The 19,413-nt window shown below is 43.0% G+C and overlaps 1 protein-coding gene across 2 annotated transcripts in view; it reads right to left on the reverse strand.

The window, feature by feature from the left end:
• The window catches only part of C6 (complement C6), a 28,607-nt gene extending 21,045 nt beyond the window's left edge, over positions 1 to 7,562 (reverse strand). The window contains exons 1-6 of one of the 2 annotated variants that reach the window (XM_069001609.1): positions 7,459 to 7,562; positions 5,742 to 5,899; positions 4,738 to 4,894; positions 2,335 to 2,479; positions 1,579 to 1,720; positions 587 to 725 (exon numbers count right to left, since the gene is read on the reverse strand). In XM_069001609.1, the coding sequence (XP_068857710.1) occupies positions 587 to 725; positions 1,579 to 1,720; positions 2,335 to 2,479; positions 4,738 to 4,894; positions 5,742 to 5,899 (741 nt within the window). In that variant the 5' untranslated portion in view covers positions 7,459 to 7,562. Of the gene's footprint in view, positions 1 to 586; positions 726 to 1,578; positions 1,721 to 2,334; positions 2,480 to 4,737; positions 4,895 to 5,741; positions 5,900 to 7,444 lie in introns of both variants that reach the window. The other variant, XM_069001610.1, reaches the window with a different exon arrangement.
• Positions 7,563 to 19,413: the final 11,851 nt, after the last annotated feature.

The raw sequence follows: 19,413 nt of genomic DNA on the forward strand, positions 1-19,413 counted from the left end.
GGCCTGTCCTGTAAGCCTGCTCTCCAGTCTGTGTATTTTTTTTCCTCCTGCTTCCCAGGCTCAGTGCCTGCCTCCTTTCCTTGCTGCACTGTGGAGGGGCTGGACAGGAAACAGGCAGGACCGAGGGGTAAAAATGGCTCAGGACGGAATTGTGTTCCGAGGCTGCAGGTGACAGGAAGGGAGCTGGAGCCAGTAGCTGCAGCCATTGGCACTTCAAGTATACAAAAGTGATGCTGGAATAAGATTTGGAGTTGAACAAGCCTCTGCCTAGGTGATGTCTGCCTAGGAGAAGGCCCTTGGTACAAAGTCAGAACAACATAAGGCCACAGCCACAAGGAAGCAGGAGAAATTCAAAGCAATCATATTGACTCTGATATATGATACATTCAGTTAACACAGATCTTAAAGGCATGAGTGGAGCCAGAAAACTTATCCGCTTTCCACACATCAACTGAAGCATGTTCAAGCCTCACCAGGTTGACAAATCTTGTTCTAAAAAGTATGGTACTGCCTAACACGTGAGTGCTTAACTTGGATTGTAATTTTAGCAAGGGTTTTACAGGTGGGAGCTGCTGCTTGAGAGTACCTGAAAGCTGACAGCCTCCAGATTCGCAGGGACACGATACAATTTCCTTGTCTCGTTGCGCTTCACTATTATACATTGTCCTCCATTGAATGAGTTGCCAAGAACTTCCCCTCGGCTCTCTCCTGCCAGTATGTGAAATCTAACAAAAAAATTATTTCCAGGGATTAAACAACTCCAGAAAGATATATGGACTTGAAACATGTAATGATATATGGCTGCATTGAGGTATTGTAGATTTGACTGAGAGCATGAGCATCTGGGTGATGTTACTACTTTGAAAGAAATTACTCTACAACAACTCATCCACACTGAATTCACCTGAAAAATGTAGTAGCATCAATCCAGTTTCCTACTTTCCAGCAGTGCCTAATCTTACTGATAACCCCAACGTCAGTGTAAGGCAGTCAGTCTTAAGCAGAGAACCTAAAAAACGTTCTAGGAAAATGAGCTAGTGGTTCTCCATTTCTACCATAAGTGATGTTACTGGACAACAGTGAGATCAGAATTCAATTTAAAAATACAAGCCTGCTTAGGACAGGCATCCTACGTTTAGGCTTTATATTGCTTTAATTAATAGCCTGGAAGTAGTTGGTACCCTGTGAAGTGTCACACAGACAAATGACATCTGTAGAGGAACATCCTCCAAATTTCTGAAACACTTGGCACGATTTACAGGCAAATAATTCCATGAGCTGGAAGTTGCCCGTACCTGATGCTCTGGTTGCTGTGAGACAGGAAAAATCACTCAGGGACAGTGTTCCTTGACACCGCTTCATCTGGTCTACCAGCAGTGCAGAGCAAGACTAGAAGATGCAGTAGGCAAGTCCTAGCCTGATAGGCTTATTGTATTTTTATAATTTCTTGCCAGTTTTAATTTGAGAGATTATATGTTTTAATGAATGCTCTCACATGCTAACTGAGAATTATTTTGTTTATGTAAATTAGTGAGGTAACAACTAAAGCTTAGGAAAGAATTAGCAAAGTTGGCTTACCCACTGCCTATTAATTGCACACCTGGGATGCTCTCATACTTTCGGTTACACACAGTCTTTTTCCTTCCACAGTTTCTTTCATCAGAGTTGTCCCCACAGTCATTTTCTCCATTACATTCCAATGTTTTTGAAATACAGCGACCTGCACCAGAGAAACAGCAGCCGTAAAGGTTCATCATGTCTGAATGCAGAAAAGGGCAGTCTTGTCTTTTTCACTTGCAAAGGTTGCCATAGATGTTGAGGCTGAGTTAGTATAAGACCAGGATTATCCCAATTAAGAAATGACTGTTTCAATTCTGCAAGTTTTGCCTCATTTCAAAGTTGCAAAGGCTTAATTTTAGTTTGGCAAAAGGATATGTGGATAAAATTATGTAGTCTAATCAGGTATATTTAAATTGAAGCAAACAAGAAATAGGCCCAAGCCTAATAAAAACAGTGAGAATTTATGTTCAGACAAGCTGTATGGTTATGTTTGTAAATGAAAAATTTGTGCAAAGAATTGCTATTGGAACAGCGCTACCATCCAGCTATCATTATCATAGTGACATCCCAGGCTAGAGACTGTATTTTAATTACTTATAGAAGAAACTGGAGACATAAGCCGCAAGTAATATACATAAAATCCTCCATAGACTTTTCTCCCTGGTCCCTTTTCCCTGGAATTTATGCATGGAATGTATGGATCTCTTCTGTCTCAGTATCTAATCTTTTAACTAACTGGTAATACTGTTGTAACACAATGAGGATCATCATTACCACTCTCACACCGAAATTTATTCTTGCAGTCAACTTCCACTATGTTGCAGAGCTTAGTTGGGAAACATGGACGGGACTCCACCAGCGGCTCGGTGCAGGCCTGACCCCCAAACTGGGATGGTCGCAGGAGTGTCCGGGTACGGAACTGAAAGGCAGAAGAAATAAACCCTGGGTTGTTTTTGTGAGCTGTGTTTGTAGTTAAGTGCCACCCCAGGCAGAGCCACACACCTCAGTGCTGCTGAACCTCTATTGAAACCAGAGCCCTGAAGGAAATAATCAAGTCATTCTTGTCCTTGCATTCTACCATGCCATCATCCCAGGTGAGGCAGGCAGGGAACTGATATCCAAGAGTTTCATTAGTCCTGATGGAGCATGCATGATTAAACTGAGACAACCTGGTCTTCATCACTGAAGGAATCAGAAATTCAGCCCCTTTATCTCCAGTTTTAATGTACAGTAAGGAAATGGTGTGACAACAGGCTTACAGAGATTTTTCCTGTTCTTTGCCATCTCTATTGAAATAGAAATACCCTGACAGTGACAACCCATCCAGCTTGCCTCCCACATGTGGGACCTCTTGTCTGAGGAGAACTGGATGACTTGAGAGGACAAAAATGCTTTTCCTGAAAATTTCTGGGAGCTCATTGATTTTTTTCTTCCCCAAGACGGTGCCCTCCACACAGAACAGTAAAGTTGAAGGGTTGTAGATAAAGCACTTCAGATATGTTTTCCACTCCACAGGACTTCTGGTGAGACCTGTCCACATGTGACTGAACAGTTTCTCCTCTAAGAATTTTTCCCACTGGAAAAGTATTGTGGCCTGCAGACTTCCCTCCCTGTAGACAGACCCTGGAGACAAATAATGCAGGAAGATTCTAGCAAAAATCAGTAACCAAGTGACTCTGAAGGGAGAGTGCAAAGAGCAACACCAGAAAGTTTTCAAGCTAATGAGAACCATTCCTTACACTCTATTTCAGTTCCTTAACACTCACTGTATTATTTGTGAGAGCTTCCACTTGTTTATCCCTCCCCCTCAGGGAACTTGCTTACACTGATCTTCACTCTTACATTGTGAGTCAGGTCCTCCATTCTGTAGGTTGTTCTTATTTATAAAGGTCACAGGCAATGATCTTTATAGTTTGGAGGGGAAAATGGACCACAGTCCACAAAAGTACCTTTTTGCTTGACGAAGCATATATGTCACATCAATATTTAAAATTAGTAAAAATGAACAATTTTATATATGGATGTAAGGTAAGAAACTCAGACATATAAGAAGGTATTGAAATCAGTCGAGAGGAACACTCCCTTTCAGCTCTTGAAGTTTCTGCCTCCCAGTCTCTCACTGATTCTCCTTGCTCTGCTCTTACACTGTCCATAGTTGCAACCCCACAGCCTGGTTCACTTCCACATCTAGAACAGCTTTTTCATGTCTTTCTCATCCTGTTTGGGCATCAGAAAGTTATATGTAAATGTAAAGCTACACTTATGATGTCTGACAGGTTTTTCAGGATTGCTTTTCAGGCATGAATTTCTGAAGCCAAGGGGTACACACAGAGGGATGTAGGCTGTGTCTGCACAGAACCTCAGAGCTGCTCTCACGGTCAGTGTCAAAGCTCAGACCCACCAGCCATACAACTACCCCAAGCAATCAGCAGTCCACTCCCCTCTATCCTCTACTACCTTATATTTTTCAGGGCTTGGTTTATTTAGGTCAAATTCACTTGAATCTGACTTTTCATTTCTTCCCTCTCTGCTGTCTCACCTCTAAGTCTACCATTGTTAACAAAGAAAAGCCCAAGAGGAAGAAACACCATCCTGGGGTTTTTCCCACAGACAGTAGCACATCTACCTGTCAGGGGTTTTTTGTGCATTCTGTGAAGGTTCAGGGAATGGTGCTCTGTACTTCTTAACAGCAATCTCAAACTGATCCTATCCGTGTGAGACACAGCCTGAGAATTTCTAGCCAGTAGCACTTAGGATTTGTTGACTCTTTTCAAGAGATTATTTGATCCTATTTTTCTTGTCTTTAGAACATACAGAATGCTATGGATAAGCTAAGATTCTGTGACTTTCTCCTGCTTAAGCAGACATGTACATTTTACAGTTTAGTTTATTCTTTATGTGAAAAACTCACCTTTAATTATGGCAGTGGAAACTTTGAAGCAAGTTTATCATAAACATCACAAGCAATGTCATAAATTGATTTACTCTACTAAATCATCCCTTTCTGGTTTGCTTATTTTAACTTGCTCTCTCCAGCTCCTACTGTATAATTCATAACCAATTTCCCTTGTTAACTTAAACTGTCATTTTCCAGATCAATTGCCGTAAAGTTGAAACAAGGAGATCTCTTTAGCATAATTTCTTGCATTTAATCCATATAATACATTTTCTACCTACTTGTTTTTTAACACATGGGTCACATTCTGACCAAGGGCCAAAGTCTCCAAGCTGACAGTTGATAGGACATGTTTGCTGGTTACATGCTCGAGATTCTTGCTTTGTGCACAGCTGATCACAGAAGTTTTGGCTATAATATTCATCCATTCTTATTTGCCTGAAAAAATGTAAAAAATTATGCTAGGAAAGAATAGACAGATTGTAGGTGTTCTCTACCTGTGGGTGAAGCCTGACAAAATGATTTGAACCCAACTAAGAAACCCTGAGAGATAATACAAAATAGCAGAACGCTGATTACAAGAAAAATCCAAATATGCCTTAAGTTTAAAGAGCAATTCTTTTTGATTCATGTCACTTCAGATGTCCCAGAGGATAGTTACAGGCCGAGTCAGGAAGAAAAGAGGGGATTTCTCACAACTTCAGATTATACCACAGAGCTGCATCAAATTTGATGCTGCTGAATCTGAGTTCAACTGCTGACATAAAACTAATGGTGCAGGGAGGAAATTTGGAGCTCCCCCCTCCCACAGCATTGTGCCCAGTGCAGGGCTCCCAGGGTGGGACACTGAACACCAGCTGCGTGTGTCCACAGGGGCTGAATGCTCAGTGCATGCTGCCAGCAAGGACACTGTAGGACCTGGCTGTCCTCCTCTCACTACATCCATCAGCAGATATTAGTTTGTTTGGCGGCACTGGATCATAGGATTAGAATGGTCTGAGTTGGAAGGTATCTTAAAGATCATTTAATTCCAACCCTCCCCTTCCCTCCCTGCCTCACAGAGGGCTATTGTATTGTATATACAATATATATGTTGTATATACAAAATCTTGTAATTTTAAAGTCTTGCAATTAAAAGATGATCTATTTATCTGATAAACACTTGAGCATGATAATTTTTCTCAATATATTACGGAAGGTGGAGCTTTGGACACATGCCCCACTCTCCAGAAGTGTTATTTTCACAGAAAAGAAACACAGAAGTAATGAGATGGCTTGGTCCTACCTGTGCCTGGTCTGTGTGCCGAAATTGCAAGTCTGTGAGCAGGCAGACCACGACCCCCATGGGTAATGCTCACAGTAGCACCCCTGGCTGCTCCCAATCACCAGGCTCAGCAGGACCAGGTGCATTGGTACAGTCACGCCCATGATGAAGGTGTCCATCTACATCACAGAGACAAGGAACAAAAGCTCAAGAAACTACCACTTAGTTATGCCAGAGTTCTTACAGAGATGTCTCTTCTAATATGTAGAGTCTATGAATCTGCTTCAAAATACAAAGGTGCTAAGCAGGGCACCTAGAAAGGGGCAATCATGCATGACAGATACAGCAGTAATTCAGTCAATACTTTAAGGACCAGAAGTCACAATGGGTTTTATGGCCACTTATTTATCAGGAGTACTAACCACAGCTGTGCATTATTTCTGTTTCAGAAGTTGCTTATAAATTATTTTGAATGCAACTAATAAAGATCTGCTACGGTTCTTCATTGCTTAGAAGTATTCTCAAAAGTATTTTCTAGAAATACAATAATGTGAAAGTTCTTCTTATACAGTATGTAGAACAACAAACAAGACCTTAAGACTAAGCAACTCCATCTATTAGCCTGTAACCAATTCATTTTCACATGCCTATAAACCCCCTTTGCATAAGCATTTTACTGCAGCGAATTCTCCCTTGTCGAAGTTTTGATTGGCCTGTTGAAACTGCAAACTATCACTATTCAAAGCTACTCTGAATTTTCCACCAGCAGTAGAAGCAGAACATCTAGCCTATTTCTCACTCCAGTGGTCAATCAAACTTTATTTGCTGAGACAGAAGGTTATAGGCAGTCTTTAGGAAGTAATAATACTTGGCAAACTAAAAAAAAAACCCCAAACATTTTCCAGAAAAATATGTATTAATTGTAAAATGCAAACATCATCATGAGGTTGAATCAACACTAAATTTGACAGGCTGTTACAGTAGAGCATTATAAATTGGGTTTACCTCAAAAAAAAAAAAAAAAAACCCAACCCAAACCCAAATATGAAGTTTAAAACCCAAAGCATTTATTTCAAAACAATACCCTGAAATACTTAATTTCAAAAAGTTTGAAATTAATTGTGCAATTCTTTTCTCATTTAGGTTTTTAGCCACATGTGCTATTTTGATTTGTATACTTTGCTGAAAAAATGGGAATTGCATCAAATCAAAACATTATTTCCTCCCCTAGCAAGGAAAGACAGTAAGTCTTCACACTGCTGTGCAGTGAGAACGTGCAGCACTTTTTACATGGAAAGCCCATCAATGAACAAGTCTTTCAGAGAGATTTAAGTATAATCAAATAAAAAATATGGTAAGACAGAGGAAGTAGCACTCTTGCCAGTGGACCAAGAAGAGAACAGATATTACATCTTTTTCCTTAGCTGAGTTCCTGGCTTCTTGCACCAACAACGTTGGCTAAGAAAAAAGATGAAGTCCTTCAGAACAATTACTTGCTTCATTCCTTCACTGTGCTGCACATACAAAAACACTCTTTATTTTCATCAGTGAGCAAAACATCAACCAAACAGTGCATCAGAAGCCATACAAATATTAGCACATGAGAGAGTAATTCAACATTTTAAAGAAATAGAACAAAACAAACTCCACAGAACACTTCTCCATAGGTCTTGTAACCTGTGTGCATTGAAACCAACCAAAAAAAAGTCTTCCTTTTAACTTACTGTAAAACTGTTACCTGAAAAGTCAGTCTACGTTGCAGACTGGTGCGACCCTGGTGTGGTTTGCTGCAGTCTTTCAAGTGAAAGGCCAGAGGCTTTGTTTGATTTGGTTATCTTTTAATGAAGGCAGATTGATCTGGTGGTAGGAGTGCTCAGAACAAAACGGCCTCTGCACCTGCACCCCCAGGGAGATGTGTTCTACAGAAGTGTGGAGAACCACCTCTTTGTACAAATGCAGCTGCACAGGAGGAGCCAAGAGGAATCAAAGTGTATTTGCATTAGGCCATAGTGGCTCAATGCATTGCAGATCTCTTTGTGCTGCCCAAGAGAGCTGCACAACCTCTGCTCTCAGTCTGACAGCAAGAGTGAGAATTTGGAAGAAGGCTCATGGTTGTCATTCATTACTGCTTTCACAAGGAAACGGGACAGAGTCCAGGCTAAGGCAAAATATCTGTCTGCTGCTGCACCACCTCCACAAAGGGGGGGCTCCCTGAGAAAACAGAAATACAATACATTTGAGGTTATTTACAGCCCTTTGCCTTTTGCCCTCGGTGGCGAGAGCTGTCCACAGACCCTGGGGAAGTGCTGCCAGCAAACAAGGACTGCTGAAAGCCTCTGTCCTGCAGCATGGGCACCACCTCATGACCGATGTGCCAAGGCAGGGATTAAAATAGAAAATGCGAGAATACACTCATACAGAACAGAAACAGCAAAAACACAAAACAAGGAAATAATGTGCCCTAAAAAAATAATCAAAGTATGGAATGGAACCCCTGCCATCCCAAATACCCAGCATGCATTCCATCCAGAGAGCAATGCTGCACTGAATCCCCTTGACTCCATTGGACTGGCAGAAACATGTCAAGGTGTCAGAATCGTCACACCATATTTCCCAATTTTTGGGGATCCAAGGTCATCTATATCCTTGAAAAAAAAAAAACAAACCTCAGAACTTCCTGCATAGCTTCATTTTCCAGTTGTCTTTGCAGATTTTTTAAATTCTGAGTTTGGCCTTGGGCAAGAAGTGTGGTTACACAACTTGAGCACACAATTAGCAAAGTGATGTTCTGCCAGATCCTTATGACACTGTGTAAACTTGTCACAGGAAATCAAAATAGTCATCACTGGCTCTATCATTGCTGCAGGGTGGGATTTTTAAAGTTATGTGAAAAATACTATGTTCTACCCTCCAGAGAGCATCTTCTAAAACCTCAGCACTCACAGCTCACTGAGGGCAGCCCCTCCAGCCCCAATGAGACCCCAAAGAGGAGATGCTGGTTTCTTCCAGCCTTGCAGAAACAAACCACAGCTGTGAGTTGCAAGTCAGTGTTCACATTATGTAATGCAAATGGCTAAAACCTTCTAGCTGAGAAACTAGTTTTTTACTTTTTCTTATCAGAAAACAAGGAGTTACTAAAGAGCTTTTAAATTTTAAAAGGTTACAAAGGAAAGTGCTTCACATTGGTGTAAAAGCAGTCATTAACAAAAGCAGTCTTTTACAAAAGCAGTCTTACAAAAAAGCCACTCATGCTTAGAGAACAAGCTCACAGTGACAGGCACCATACTTAGCATTAGCAGAAATATCAGGTGGAGATGGGCACTAGTAACCTCTCACCAAAGCCAGGGCTTGAGAACAGCAAGACTGCATCTATATTGAATGTTTAGATGAGAGTTCATGTGAACTTAATTCAGTTGCCTGAAACTTATGGGCCACAGCAGCAAAGAGCCTGCTTGGGCTAACTCACTTTCTGACAAAGCTGCATGCAGCTGCTGATGTGCCCCACGAGGCTGTCAGCTCATCTGCAAGCTGGCAAGGTGATCAGATGAATGAAGGGTCTGGACCAGAACAACAAAGTGGGCATCCATGTTGTCACCAAGGTGAATAAAGAAAGGATTTTTTTGCAAGCATGGCAGCTCATTGCCTGCCACTGAAGGACTGCTCGCAATTTTATACCTGTATCTCACAGGTTTTGTCTACAGCATATCCTCAAAGCAGTTTCACTCTCTCTGCCCCGGATGGAGACTTGCACTTGGATATGCATCTTTCCCTTACACCACAGGACATCCAAGGGCATCTTAAACATTGGGCAATACCCTAGTGTTTGTGTTCACCTTCTGTACTGACAATCAGCTGCAGATACAAGCACTTAAAAATTCAGTCAGCAACATGGCAAATGATGGCTTGTGCAAATCAGGTTACCTTCTACAACTGATTTCCACGTGGAAAAGCATCAACATGGAAAGATATTCTCATATAATGCGGTCTCTTACTGAGTCTCCGGTCTCAAGTTTTGGAGCATTATTCCCTGAAGACCAAAGCACTAACACTGGAATGAAATTGGGAACAGCCCAAAGAGGTCAGTGTGTAGATGCCATTTTACTGCCCCCAGGCTTTGGAAATGTCTATGAACATATTCATGGCCTCAGTTTATTTCTGCAAGAAATACTTATCCAGCAAAACAAACACAACATCTCTTCGTCTCTGCTGCAATGTCTGTACAAAAGATCATTTTTCAAAGAATGTGGAAATGCTACCTCAAAGAAACTCAGTGAGTATTCTGTCTGATACTGTAGGATTTCTAGCTGGGTTTCACGAGATCAGGTCTCATCTATTTCAGCCTGTATCTAATTCCTCATACTCAGAAAAAGTACATTATTCTCCCAAGCCAACCTCTAATTCCCCTCTTACAGCAGCCCATGTTCTCTGTGCAAACCTCTGCTCACGGGAGAAAATCTAGAACTGCAAAGGGGAAAGAACAGAAGGAAGGGGGCAAACATCACAACATTTTCTGAGAGGTGAGCAAAACACAAATAAAACAGCTCTTCAACTTAAATGGCATCCCATTGTGTTTTCCATATTCCCTGTGGACAGACATGGGAAAGGCTGTTCATCCCGTTCCATAAAATTTGTACCTGTGCACTGTTACGGATGCCTTTTCTTGGTCTTAAAATCAAGAGTCAAACACAGTTAGAAGGAAAAAAGGGATTTTACCTTGGTATTTATTTTAAGCATCCTTAGGTGCACACGTCCAGGTCGAATGCACTGAAATGCACACCACAATGCCCACCCCTAAAATACCTGGTATAACATTACAGGTCTTACTAATCAGCATATCTATCAAAGATTCCCCAATGAGAGGCTTGAATGAGCCCCCCTCCCCAAGGAACCTTCCCCTGGCTGGTTCTATCTTAGTTTACAGAATGTGTTCTGGAGAGGACCTTGGGGTCTGGGGCACAGTAACCCCTACCTACAAAGCTTCTAAAATGTTTAGTCTCTTAGCTGAACAAACAAGTCCAAGAATGTAAGCAAAAAAAGCACTAAGAGTACAGAAGTTTCAAAAACATATAAAAGGGATAGAAAAGGCAAAAATCATCATGGCATCATTACCACCAACCTTCAGTTCTTCAGATAATGAATAGCAAGAGTTTACTGCACTGCATCCCTCATCTCACATTGATCTTACAGACATAGGTTCAGCTTTCTGTATTCTGATGAAATCTAGAGTTTTAAGAACTTTAAGTGGTACTATTCACTAGACATTTTTTCCCCTCAAAATCTTCCTGAAAACAAAGCACAAGAGAAATCTTTCACCCCTACATGGCAGACGAAAATTTACTATCAGGATGGAGTGGGAGGAAAATACACCTTGAACTTAATTTAATAATTCAGAGAGTTGTTTTTCCTCCCTATAGAGAAGGGATATTGAAGACACCTGTAAGCACAAAAGGCAGCCTGAATGGCTTCAATACTGAGCTGTTCTGACACATCCTGTGGCAGTAAGAAAAGTGAACCATAAAACATCTTATATACTCTGTCCCTCACCGGGCTGTCTGAGGACAGGGGTGGCAATGCCACTGGCATAGCACAGTGGTGGCAGGCAGCCCTACTTACAGCCTGTCGCTCGTACTCTGCTTCACCATGGATCCCAGGCCCCTGCCTCCTCCCAGGCTGCCACTGCAGAGCTGAAAGAGGTGTGGGATTGAATAGCAGAGTCAAGGCTTTGAGAAGAGGCGTTGTATGAGCATGGACGAGTCTGTGAAACAGCAGCACCTGTGGAGAAAAACTATTTATGTTCAAGGATTGGACAAGCAGATTCAGATTTTATGAGGGAGGGTTTGGAATCAGCTTCCCTCTCCAGCTGCTTTTTAGAATGAACAAAGTCAGGCATTATTTCTGTTATGTAGAATTTTCTGTTTCCTTGAGTTTCATTAATAATAGGAAGTATTTGGAGCATCAGTAGTAGGACTAAGGACTTTATCAGGTTGGGGAGTGTGGGGGTGTGTGCAAGTCTGATCAAGGCAATTTCAGGGCAGCAGGAAGCAGAACTAGCCACTGCTTCTGAAAATATGTTCAGGATGTTTTGCCCTGGATTAGGCACAGTTCAGGGTATTCAGCTCTGAAATGCACATCCACTGCTTGCACCACCAAGAAGACTCAGCACAAACCTTTTTTGCTGAGTTTCAGCCCTGTTGCTTGTACTCCATTGTCAGGTTTTTGCGTGCTAGCTCAAGGAGAGCGCGGAGGTCCAGCCGCAGCCGGCTGCACTGCGGCAGGCACAGACACACACAGCAGCGCCGGCAGGCGAGGGTGCGCTCCTCACCCGAGGGGGCTGTCCCTGGACAGGGTGGGAAGGCACGCAGGCAGAGGCAGAGAAGAAAAGAGAGAGGGGACTCTCCGTGTAATTCTGCACAGAAAGTTCATTGACGTAAGACAGTGGGGGCATGAGACGGAGAGCCAAGGATCTGAAAAGGGTCCAGGGATTTTATAGTGGGGAGCAGAAAGGCAGGGATAAGGGATACGGCAAATGGGATAATTGACAGGAGGCAGGGTTATGTGCAAGGGAACCAATGGAAATAACACAAAGGAGGGATTTAGGGAAGGAACCAATGGGGCATCGAGGAACAAAGAACTTTCTAGAACTGATACATATTAAACTTGGGAAATGAATATACACCACCTCATACACAAAGCAAGGAGGAAAAACATTCACCAGTCAGGGGAAAACATGGAAACAGCAGAACAAAGGAATCATGGGTTCTCACCATGACTGCAAAGTTACATGCTAAACTTGGGTTGCTGACTACCACAGCTGGTTGTCTGAGTTCTCTTCAGGAGACAGAGTGGCCGGAGCCACCTGCACCGCCACACTCCATGGTAATGGTTGGGCTGGAGTCAAGGAGGGAAACCGCAGTTCAACACCTTCCTTCGTTTTCAGGGCATGGTCTCATCACTTCTTCAGCCACAGGTTACCTGGAAATTAACTTAAAGCTTTTCACTTTTGAGAAGCCACAATGGATATCCCCACTGAGTACCCAGCAATGGCTCAGACAGACAGAAGTATGACTACAGGCCTGCACCAGCACAATCACAGCATAAACACATTACCCTGAAACAAAAAACACCCATTCGGCCAGGGCCTGGAATGCTCAAAAAGTGTGTTTCATCTATCACACAGTGAAGACCCAAAATTATGAAGAAACAAAGTCCCAGGTTCCATGCTTGAGCAGCACCTTATGAGCAGAAGAGGGGACTGGAACCAACCAGAAACACTGCATGCAGGCATTCTTCACTCAGTGCTCAGCCACCTCACCTCATCATGAAGGGTGGGTGGGAAGGCAGCCACCATTTGCACAGCACCCTGCTTTTCAAATCAGCCTCCAAGGGAGAAGGAAACACCATCTGAATGAAGAGTTTGAGCTTGATCTGTCCCAGAAGAGAACCACTCATCCTCGGTAGTACTGACTGCAGTAGAGAGCACCTCCTGCACCATAGCAAGGAGCCTGCAGCAGCCACCACTGCAAGACCACCGATGGCTGAATGCAGGGGAGGGATGGCAGGGTTTTGGCCACATTCTCTTGTTCTGCTTCATCAACCTGGCCCACGGTTCATGGCTGGACCACGAGCATCACTGCACACGAACTGGCACCACCACTTTATCCTACAGACGGTGTCTGTCACACGGCAGTGTGAGACCACACTCTCCATTTGCAGTTGCCACCTAAATTACTCCCCACCACTGTTCAAGTCATTCAGCAAATTAACTCTCTCTTGGTGCCCATAGGCACTGGAGCACTGGAGTGAGAGATGGATGCTGAGGTCTGAGACTGTGAACAAGAGCAGATTTGGAATCGCTGAAACATCGCCCAGCAAAATGTGCTGGATACTGCATCTGTGCTTAGTTATGTGAGAAATGCTACTTCTGGAGTGCTGTCAAACAGGAGGGACAACAGAGCTGTGAGGCATTTGTACCCCATAGCTGAACAATTATTCTAGATAAAAGACAGGAAAAAATACGTGTCATTTCATACAACCAGCTCTGCTCTGTTCAGATGGTGGTGTACCTGCAAGCATACCTAGAATTCAGGAGGCAGCAGCTTGTGCCACAGCTGACTTCGCCAATATTATCAGCAACATCTGTCTGCAGCAAGGAAGCTGCATATAGGGTGTGTATTGCCTGCCTACAGGCTTTGGATGCTCCCTGGGAACCACCTCCCAGAAGCTGACCCAAGTCATGGAAAGTGCATGGGAGAAAGGCTCTGTTCCAGGCCACTGGAAATACACTTGGCAACTGCAGGAGCCATCTGCTGTGCTGGGCTTTCTTGCCTGGGGAGGGAAGGCCCAGTAATGTGTGTACATAAGGCAACTACGAGAAATTGGAATTTTTCTTTACGGGTTCCACAGACTTATTTCAATTTACTTCCAGACAGTTTGCTGGTAGATCTCAGCTTCCTGAATGAGGTAACATGTTGCTGAAAACACTGAAGATAGGAAGATAAGATCCTGCCTGACAGAAAAAAAAAAAAAAAAGGATAGAAAAAGCTTAAAAAGAAACAGTATGAAGCAATAGGATCCTTGATAAACAATGATAACTACTAACAAACAAGTCTGATAATTATCAATCAAAGTAAGTCATCGTGTTTGATTAAAACAGGACCTGAAAGCCACCTCACTGGGAAGAGGTGAAGGGAACTGGGTGCACCCCCAACATGTGCTCCTTCTCCAGTGTACCCATTCCCAGCTCAACTCACTGCCTCTGTGCAGAAAGTGGTGTTTCTCTGTCTCTGCTGTTTCCTCCAGGGCCTCTCATGGGACAAATTTCCTTTCTCTGCAGAATTTGAACCTGTCAGCCTTGCCCAGGATTAGCAGAAGTTTCCATGGGGCACAGATCTGTGGTTTGTGGCTGTGTACAGCTGTTTTGCAGGCAAGAGTTGAAGTGCACAAGTCCTTTCCACAAGTGCTTTGTCCCCAGCCTGGCACGCTTGTGGAAAGGGAGCCAGGCACACTGCATTGGTGTCTGGCTTTCTGTCAGACACAGAGTGAGAAAAAGAGCAAGAATGGCATATCTCATCTTACTTAGGACAGTTCATGTAGCACATTAACACCAAGGGCAGGCATGAACAAAGCCCAGGAGGGAAAAAGGATTTTCTTTCCTGCAATGTACATTTTTCACATCATAAAGGCCCCGTGCCATATGAATGTTAATCCTGCAAACATGCAATGTGTGAATGACCTTACACCTCCAAAGAGGCTTTTTGGGTGACTTAATTCAATTAAGATGTGGAATTACTCAATAACTAGCGAAATTCCTCCAGCTCCACTGAAGGCAAATTTCACCACTAGGGGGCACCAACAGACAAAGCTTTTCAGAGCTTTTCTGTGTTGAAATCAAACTACAAAACATAAACTACAAAATGCATTTAACAATGATACAATAAATATTTTAAATTGCAATTTTTTATAACTACCCACTGAGAAACTAGATGAATCAGAAGTAATGGGGCAAGAGATTTTAGTTTATTTGATCACTAGGCAAGGCCTGTAAATTGACACCTACCAAGAGCTCTGCTGATTCATCTCTGCAATTCATGGATAATTTTTTTGAAGTTTCTGTATGATTGGTAACTTTATCATCACAAAAACCCCACAAATACTAGGCGATGAAGGAGTCTTTCTGTACCAGAGACGAACTTTCTAAGTCAAATCCAAAATACATTACAGAGCCAAGAGAATAAACAGCTTGTTTCTTTCTGTGGCAAATCAAGATCAGAGGTGCCTGTCAGTGTTTGGCAGTGACTCAGAGGCAGACAAAGAAAATTCAGAGCTGTAGCTCAAACCCCAGTCCACACAGCAGAACTGATTGACCAGAGATGGTTGTTAACAGCTCACCTGTACCCCTTCGGTTCCCCTTCCTCTCGCTAGGACCACAAGTCCTCCTCATACTCTCTTTCTTTCTGAGTTGGACAAAAAACATCAGCATTGCTGTAAATGCCTGTGCAGAGTGGGGTGACATTAAGGATGTGTCAGACTGCTCTGGCTGTTCTGGTTTTATCTGTATGCTCCATCAGACAGGTTGCACCAGGGTGTTCAGGAGCCTCACAATAACAAAATGAAGGCAAAGGCTTAAGTCAGCAGAAATTTGACTAGTAAATGGATTTGTGGATAGAGATCAAAGCATATAATTGATTCTTAAAGTAATATTTCACATCTTCTGTTTCTGACACTGGAAGATGGGATTAGACTTGATGATTCAAGGATTCAGGAACCACTCAAGTTGCAGGTCTTCCTAGTCTTCATTTTCCCCAACAACCAGGATGTGCACCAATTGAAACACAACCCTGGCACACCTCACACCAATTCCCACAAAACAGAGGAGGTTCAAATGGAGGCTGTTCTATAGCCACTGTTCATAGGGGATCTTCTCTGTTTGGAGTCATGGCTGCAAGGACTTTCTCCAAACAAACATGCTTGTGCCATAGCTGTGAAAAGATGCATGATGCAGAGCTCTACAGACCTGATGCAGTGGATGATGGCACAATGAGCACTCTTAGGGAAGCTGCAGTGGTTATTTCACAGAAACTAACCTGCATTCATCAAGGGGCTACCATGATTTGCAGTTGGATTAAGGCTCTCACCTTCATCAGTGGTATGTTATTTCTTACCTTGTCCTTCCTAACAGTCACATCACTGTAGTGAATGTGCTCTAAATATCACTAGAAGGTGTAATTCAACTCAGTAGGAAAGCTTCTGCTCACTTGTACATTGCAGTGACACTTAAGGTGACATTCCTGATCCCATATAGAGGGACAGCTTCAGTGCTGTGGTGCTGCTGGGCTGGCCAGGGGTGTCAATGGCCAGCTGAGGACTCCTTAGTCCACCCGAGCACTGTGGGTTTGAGGGAAATGGGAATGGAAAAAGAAGTGGGGCAGCTGAGGGCAAATTAAACTGAGAACAGTAGGTACACACCTGATTTATGCTTGATACTCTGCAAATCTGGATAGGAAAAATCATACAGAAGGTGAAAGCCTTGAGGGTTTCTGGGCGTTGTATGGACTGTACAAAGCAGAAATGAAACAATGCCATATGTTGCTAGAAGATACTTCCCTTTTAATATTAGAACTACTAAATCCTGATTTCTGACCTCCCTTTATACTCATACCACCCATCTAAATGTCTCCTCTCCACAGTGCTTGTGAGCCACACTCTCAGTGGAACAAAGAGTCAAAGTCTGGTGTCAGGCAGGAATGCATGAAATGAGCCCTGAGCTGTAAGGGGTCCCAAGGTCTCTGTTGCAACTCTGATGTGCTTTGACCAGGGATATTTCTGAGCAGACCTAAAAGTCAAACCATGGCTCTTGTCGGTTGAGATGCAAATGGTTAACATCAGGGCTTATGAACGCTGTTGGTCTGGAAAGATCTTCCTCTGGCTGGTACATTTGTGACCCAGCCTATACATTGCAGGACATTGCTAGCTACTAAAGAGCTGAAGATCAGCCGCAGCTTTGCTCAGAGCCTGTCTGTGTCTGACAGCACTGCCTGCCCTGCAAGGTCCCAGAGCCAGCAAACACAGCTTCAGCCAACAGGGGAGTGAACTGCCAGGTGCACGCACAGGCTGCTGACCTCTGCTCATTTGCACTCATGTCCTGAAGTACCCCTCTATGCATCAAAAACCCTGCTTCCAGTGATTCTGACCATCAGCTACCAGCGTCTGCTCATACTCAGCCTTCTTCAAACAAAGCATTATATGGATCCTACTGCATTTTTCCGAGGACACAGACTTCCCTTTACTGCAATCATCCCCATGGGAAGAACGAAGATGGACTAAGCCCTCTCTGCCATAGCTTTTGGATTTCCTGGACCACGCCATGCCCCTGTCCCAGCCGCAGCAGGAGGATCTGGTCCTGGAGACAGGCTATCTTTGTAGACATCAGCTGCAGCAGGACAGTGCTGTTTGTCCAGGCTCCAGCACTGCTGAACCTGCATTTTGAGAAAGGCCCAGGAGAACAGGAGGCAGCCCTGACCTGGTACTAATGAACTCAGTCACAACTGCATAGCTATAAAGCTGTTTCAACATCATTCAGCTCAGCTGAGATATTTTTGTTTCATGCTGGTGCAAGTGGGAAATGTTAAACTCTAATGTGCTTGCAGTGACTGACAGGCTCACAAGGGGATCCAAAGATATCCCACTATCTATCTGAGACAGCTTTTAAAATCAAGCTTACAGTAGTCAATCCTTCTTTAGAGACTTAATGAGTTTAACAATCATCCCAGTAGACCGACACTCACTTTACAAAAATAAACCCAGAAGGCAGGGAGTGAATTCAGGTAGGTTTCAGCCCCCTAAGCAAGCCCTACCAAAGATGAAAGATGGTTTCTGGTGTACCTGTTCTGCAGATAAACAGGAGACTTGAGGTATTTCTGTAATTACACGTGTGCCCTTCTCTGGAAGCAGTGGCTACTTTCATACCTCAGCACAATAAAGGAAATGTGAGAGGCATCTGTGCTTTGTTTATAGCTCCATTAGCCTTTCTTGAACTGTAAATTACTTGGCAGAGGCTGAGACAAAAAAAAAGGCAGGGCTGGGTTGCAAAGGAAAAGTTTGAAGTTCACAGGTAATTCAAGTCTTTCAGATTTTACTGCCTAAAGTTATAGTTCCTTTGAAAAGTTACTGCATAATTATAAAACTCATTAGAAGAAATCAGCATATTTAGTACATGTTTAATTGTAGAACAGACTACTGTAAAAAATTTTTGCATATATTTTCTTTATAACCTTTCAACTCTGACAATTTTCAGTGGCAATCTTCACTCCTCTCTTTCTTACTCTTCATCAGTCAGTGAATAAACGAACAGGTTTAGGCTCTGCCTAGCACACTTGAAATTTTCAGGGAGAAGGGAGTTGGGAGCAATAAACTGTATTCCCATTTTTAGCCCCCTGATTTAACCACAATGACAACACTAGGAGAACATAAAGGCACAGCCTGTGAGGACCAGCAGCAGGAGGCACAGTGCTATAATGGCATCTGGAACATTATCAGTAGCGCAGTTGTGAGTAATTGCATTAATTGCCTTTAATTACACTCTGTGACCTGAAGCAGGCTGCTTCCAAGAAACATGACACAATACCAATCACGATGGGTTTAGAAAGTAACTTGAACAAGTATGTGGTTAGATCGTTCTAATGAGAACTGCAGCTGGAATGACAGGCGTGTGCATGCTGTATTTGTGTGCCTGTTTTACAGGTCACCCACAACAGAAGTAGAGGTTCCTCTAAGCAGCAGATTTTTCTTCATAGAGTGAACCCTATACAAAGGGCAAATCTGGAAATTATGCTCTGCTTTTCTTTTCCTGGGACTAAATATGACCTCTTTCTTCTGCCATTAGTGTCCCTATCCCTGTAGAAAAGCTTTAGAGATGGCAGGTTTCACCACAGCTCCTCCTGGATAGTAACATCTTTGCCTTGGGCACAATGCAAGTGGTCAATGACCACAGCTTTCCACAAATCCTGAAAGGATTCTTTTTCTCAAAGTCAGCTTTGCCCTCTTTTAAGTTGCAGTTCTGCAAACATGAATAAATGTTTACATGTATGAATTTTTGTGTTGATGCACATCTGTTCAGTGCTGGACAGAACTTTCCAATGAAAGCCAAATGTCATTGCATTAGAAAGGCATTTTCTAGGCTCTCCACACAAGTCTT

This window comes from Aphelocoma coerulescens (assembly GCF_041296385.1).
Source record: "Aphelocoma coerulescens isolate FSJ_1873_10779 chromosome Z unlocalized genomic scaffold, UR_Acoe_1.0 ChrZ, whole genome shotgun sequence".
Classification (NCBI taxonomy): Eukaryota; Metazoa; Chordata; class Aves; order Passeriformes; family Corvidae; genus Aphelocoma; species Aphelocoma coerulescens.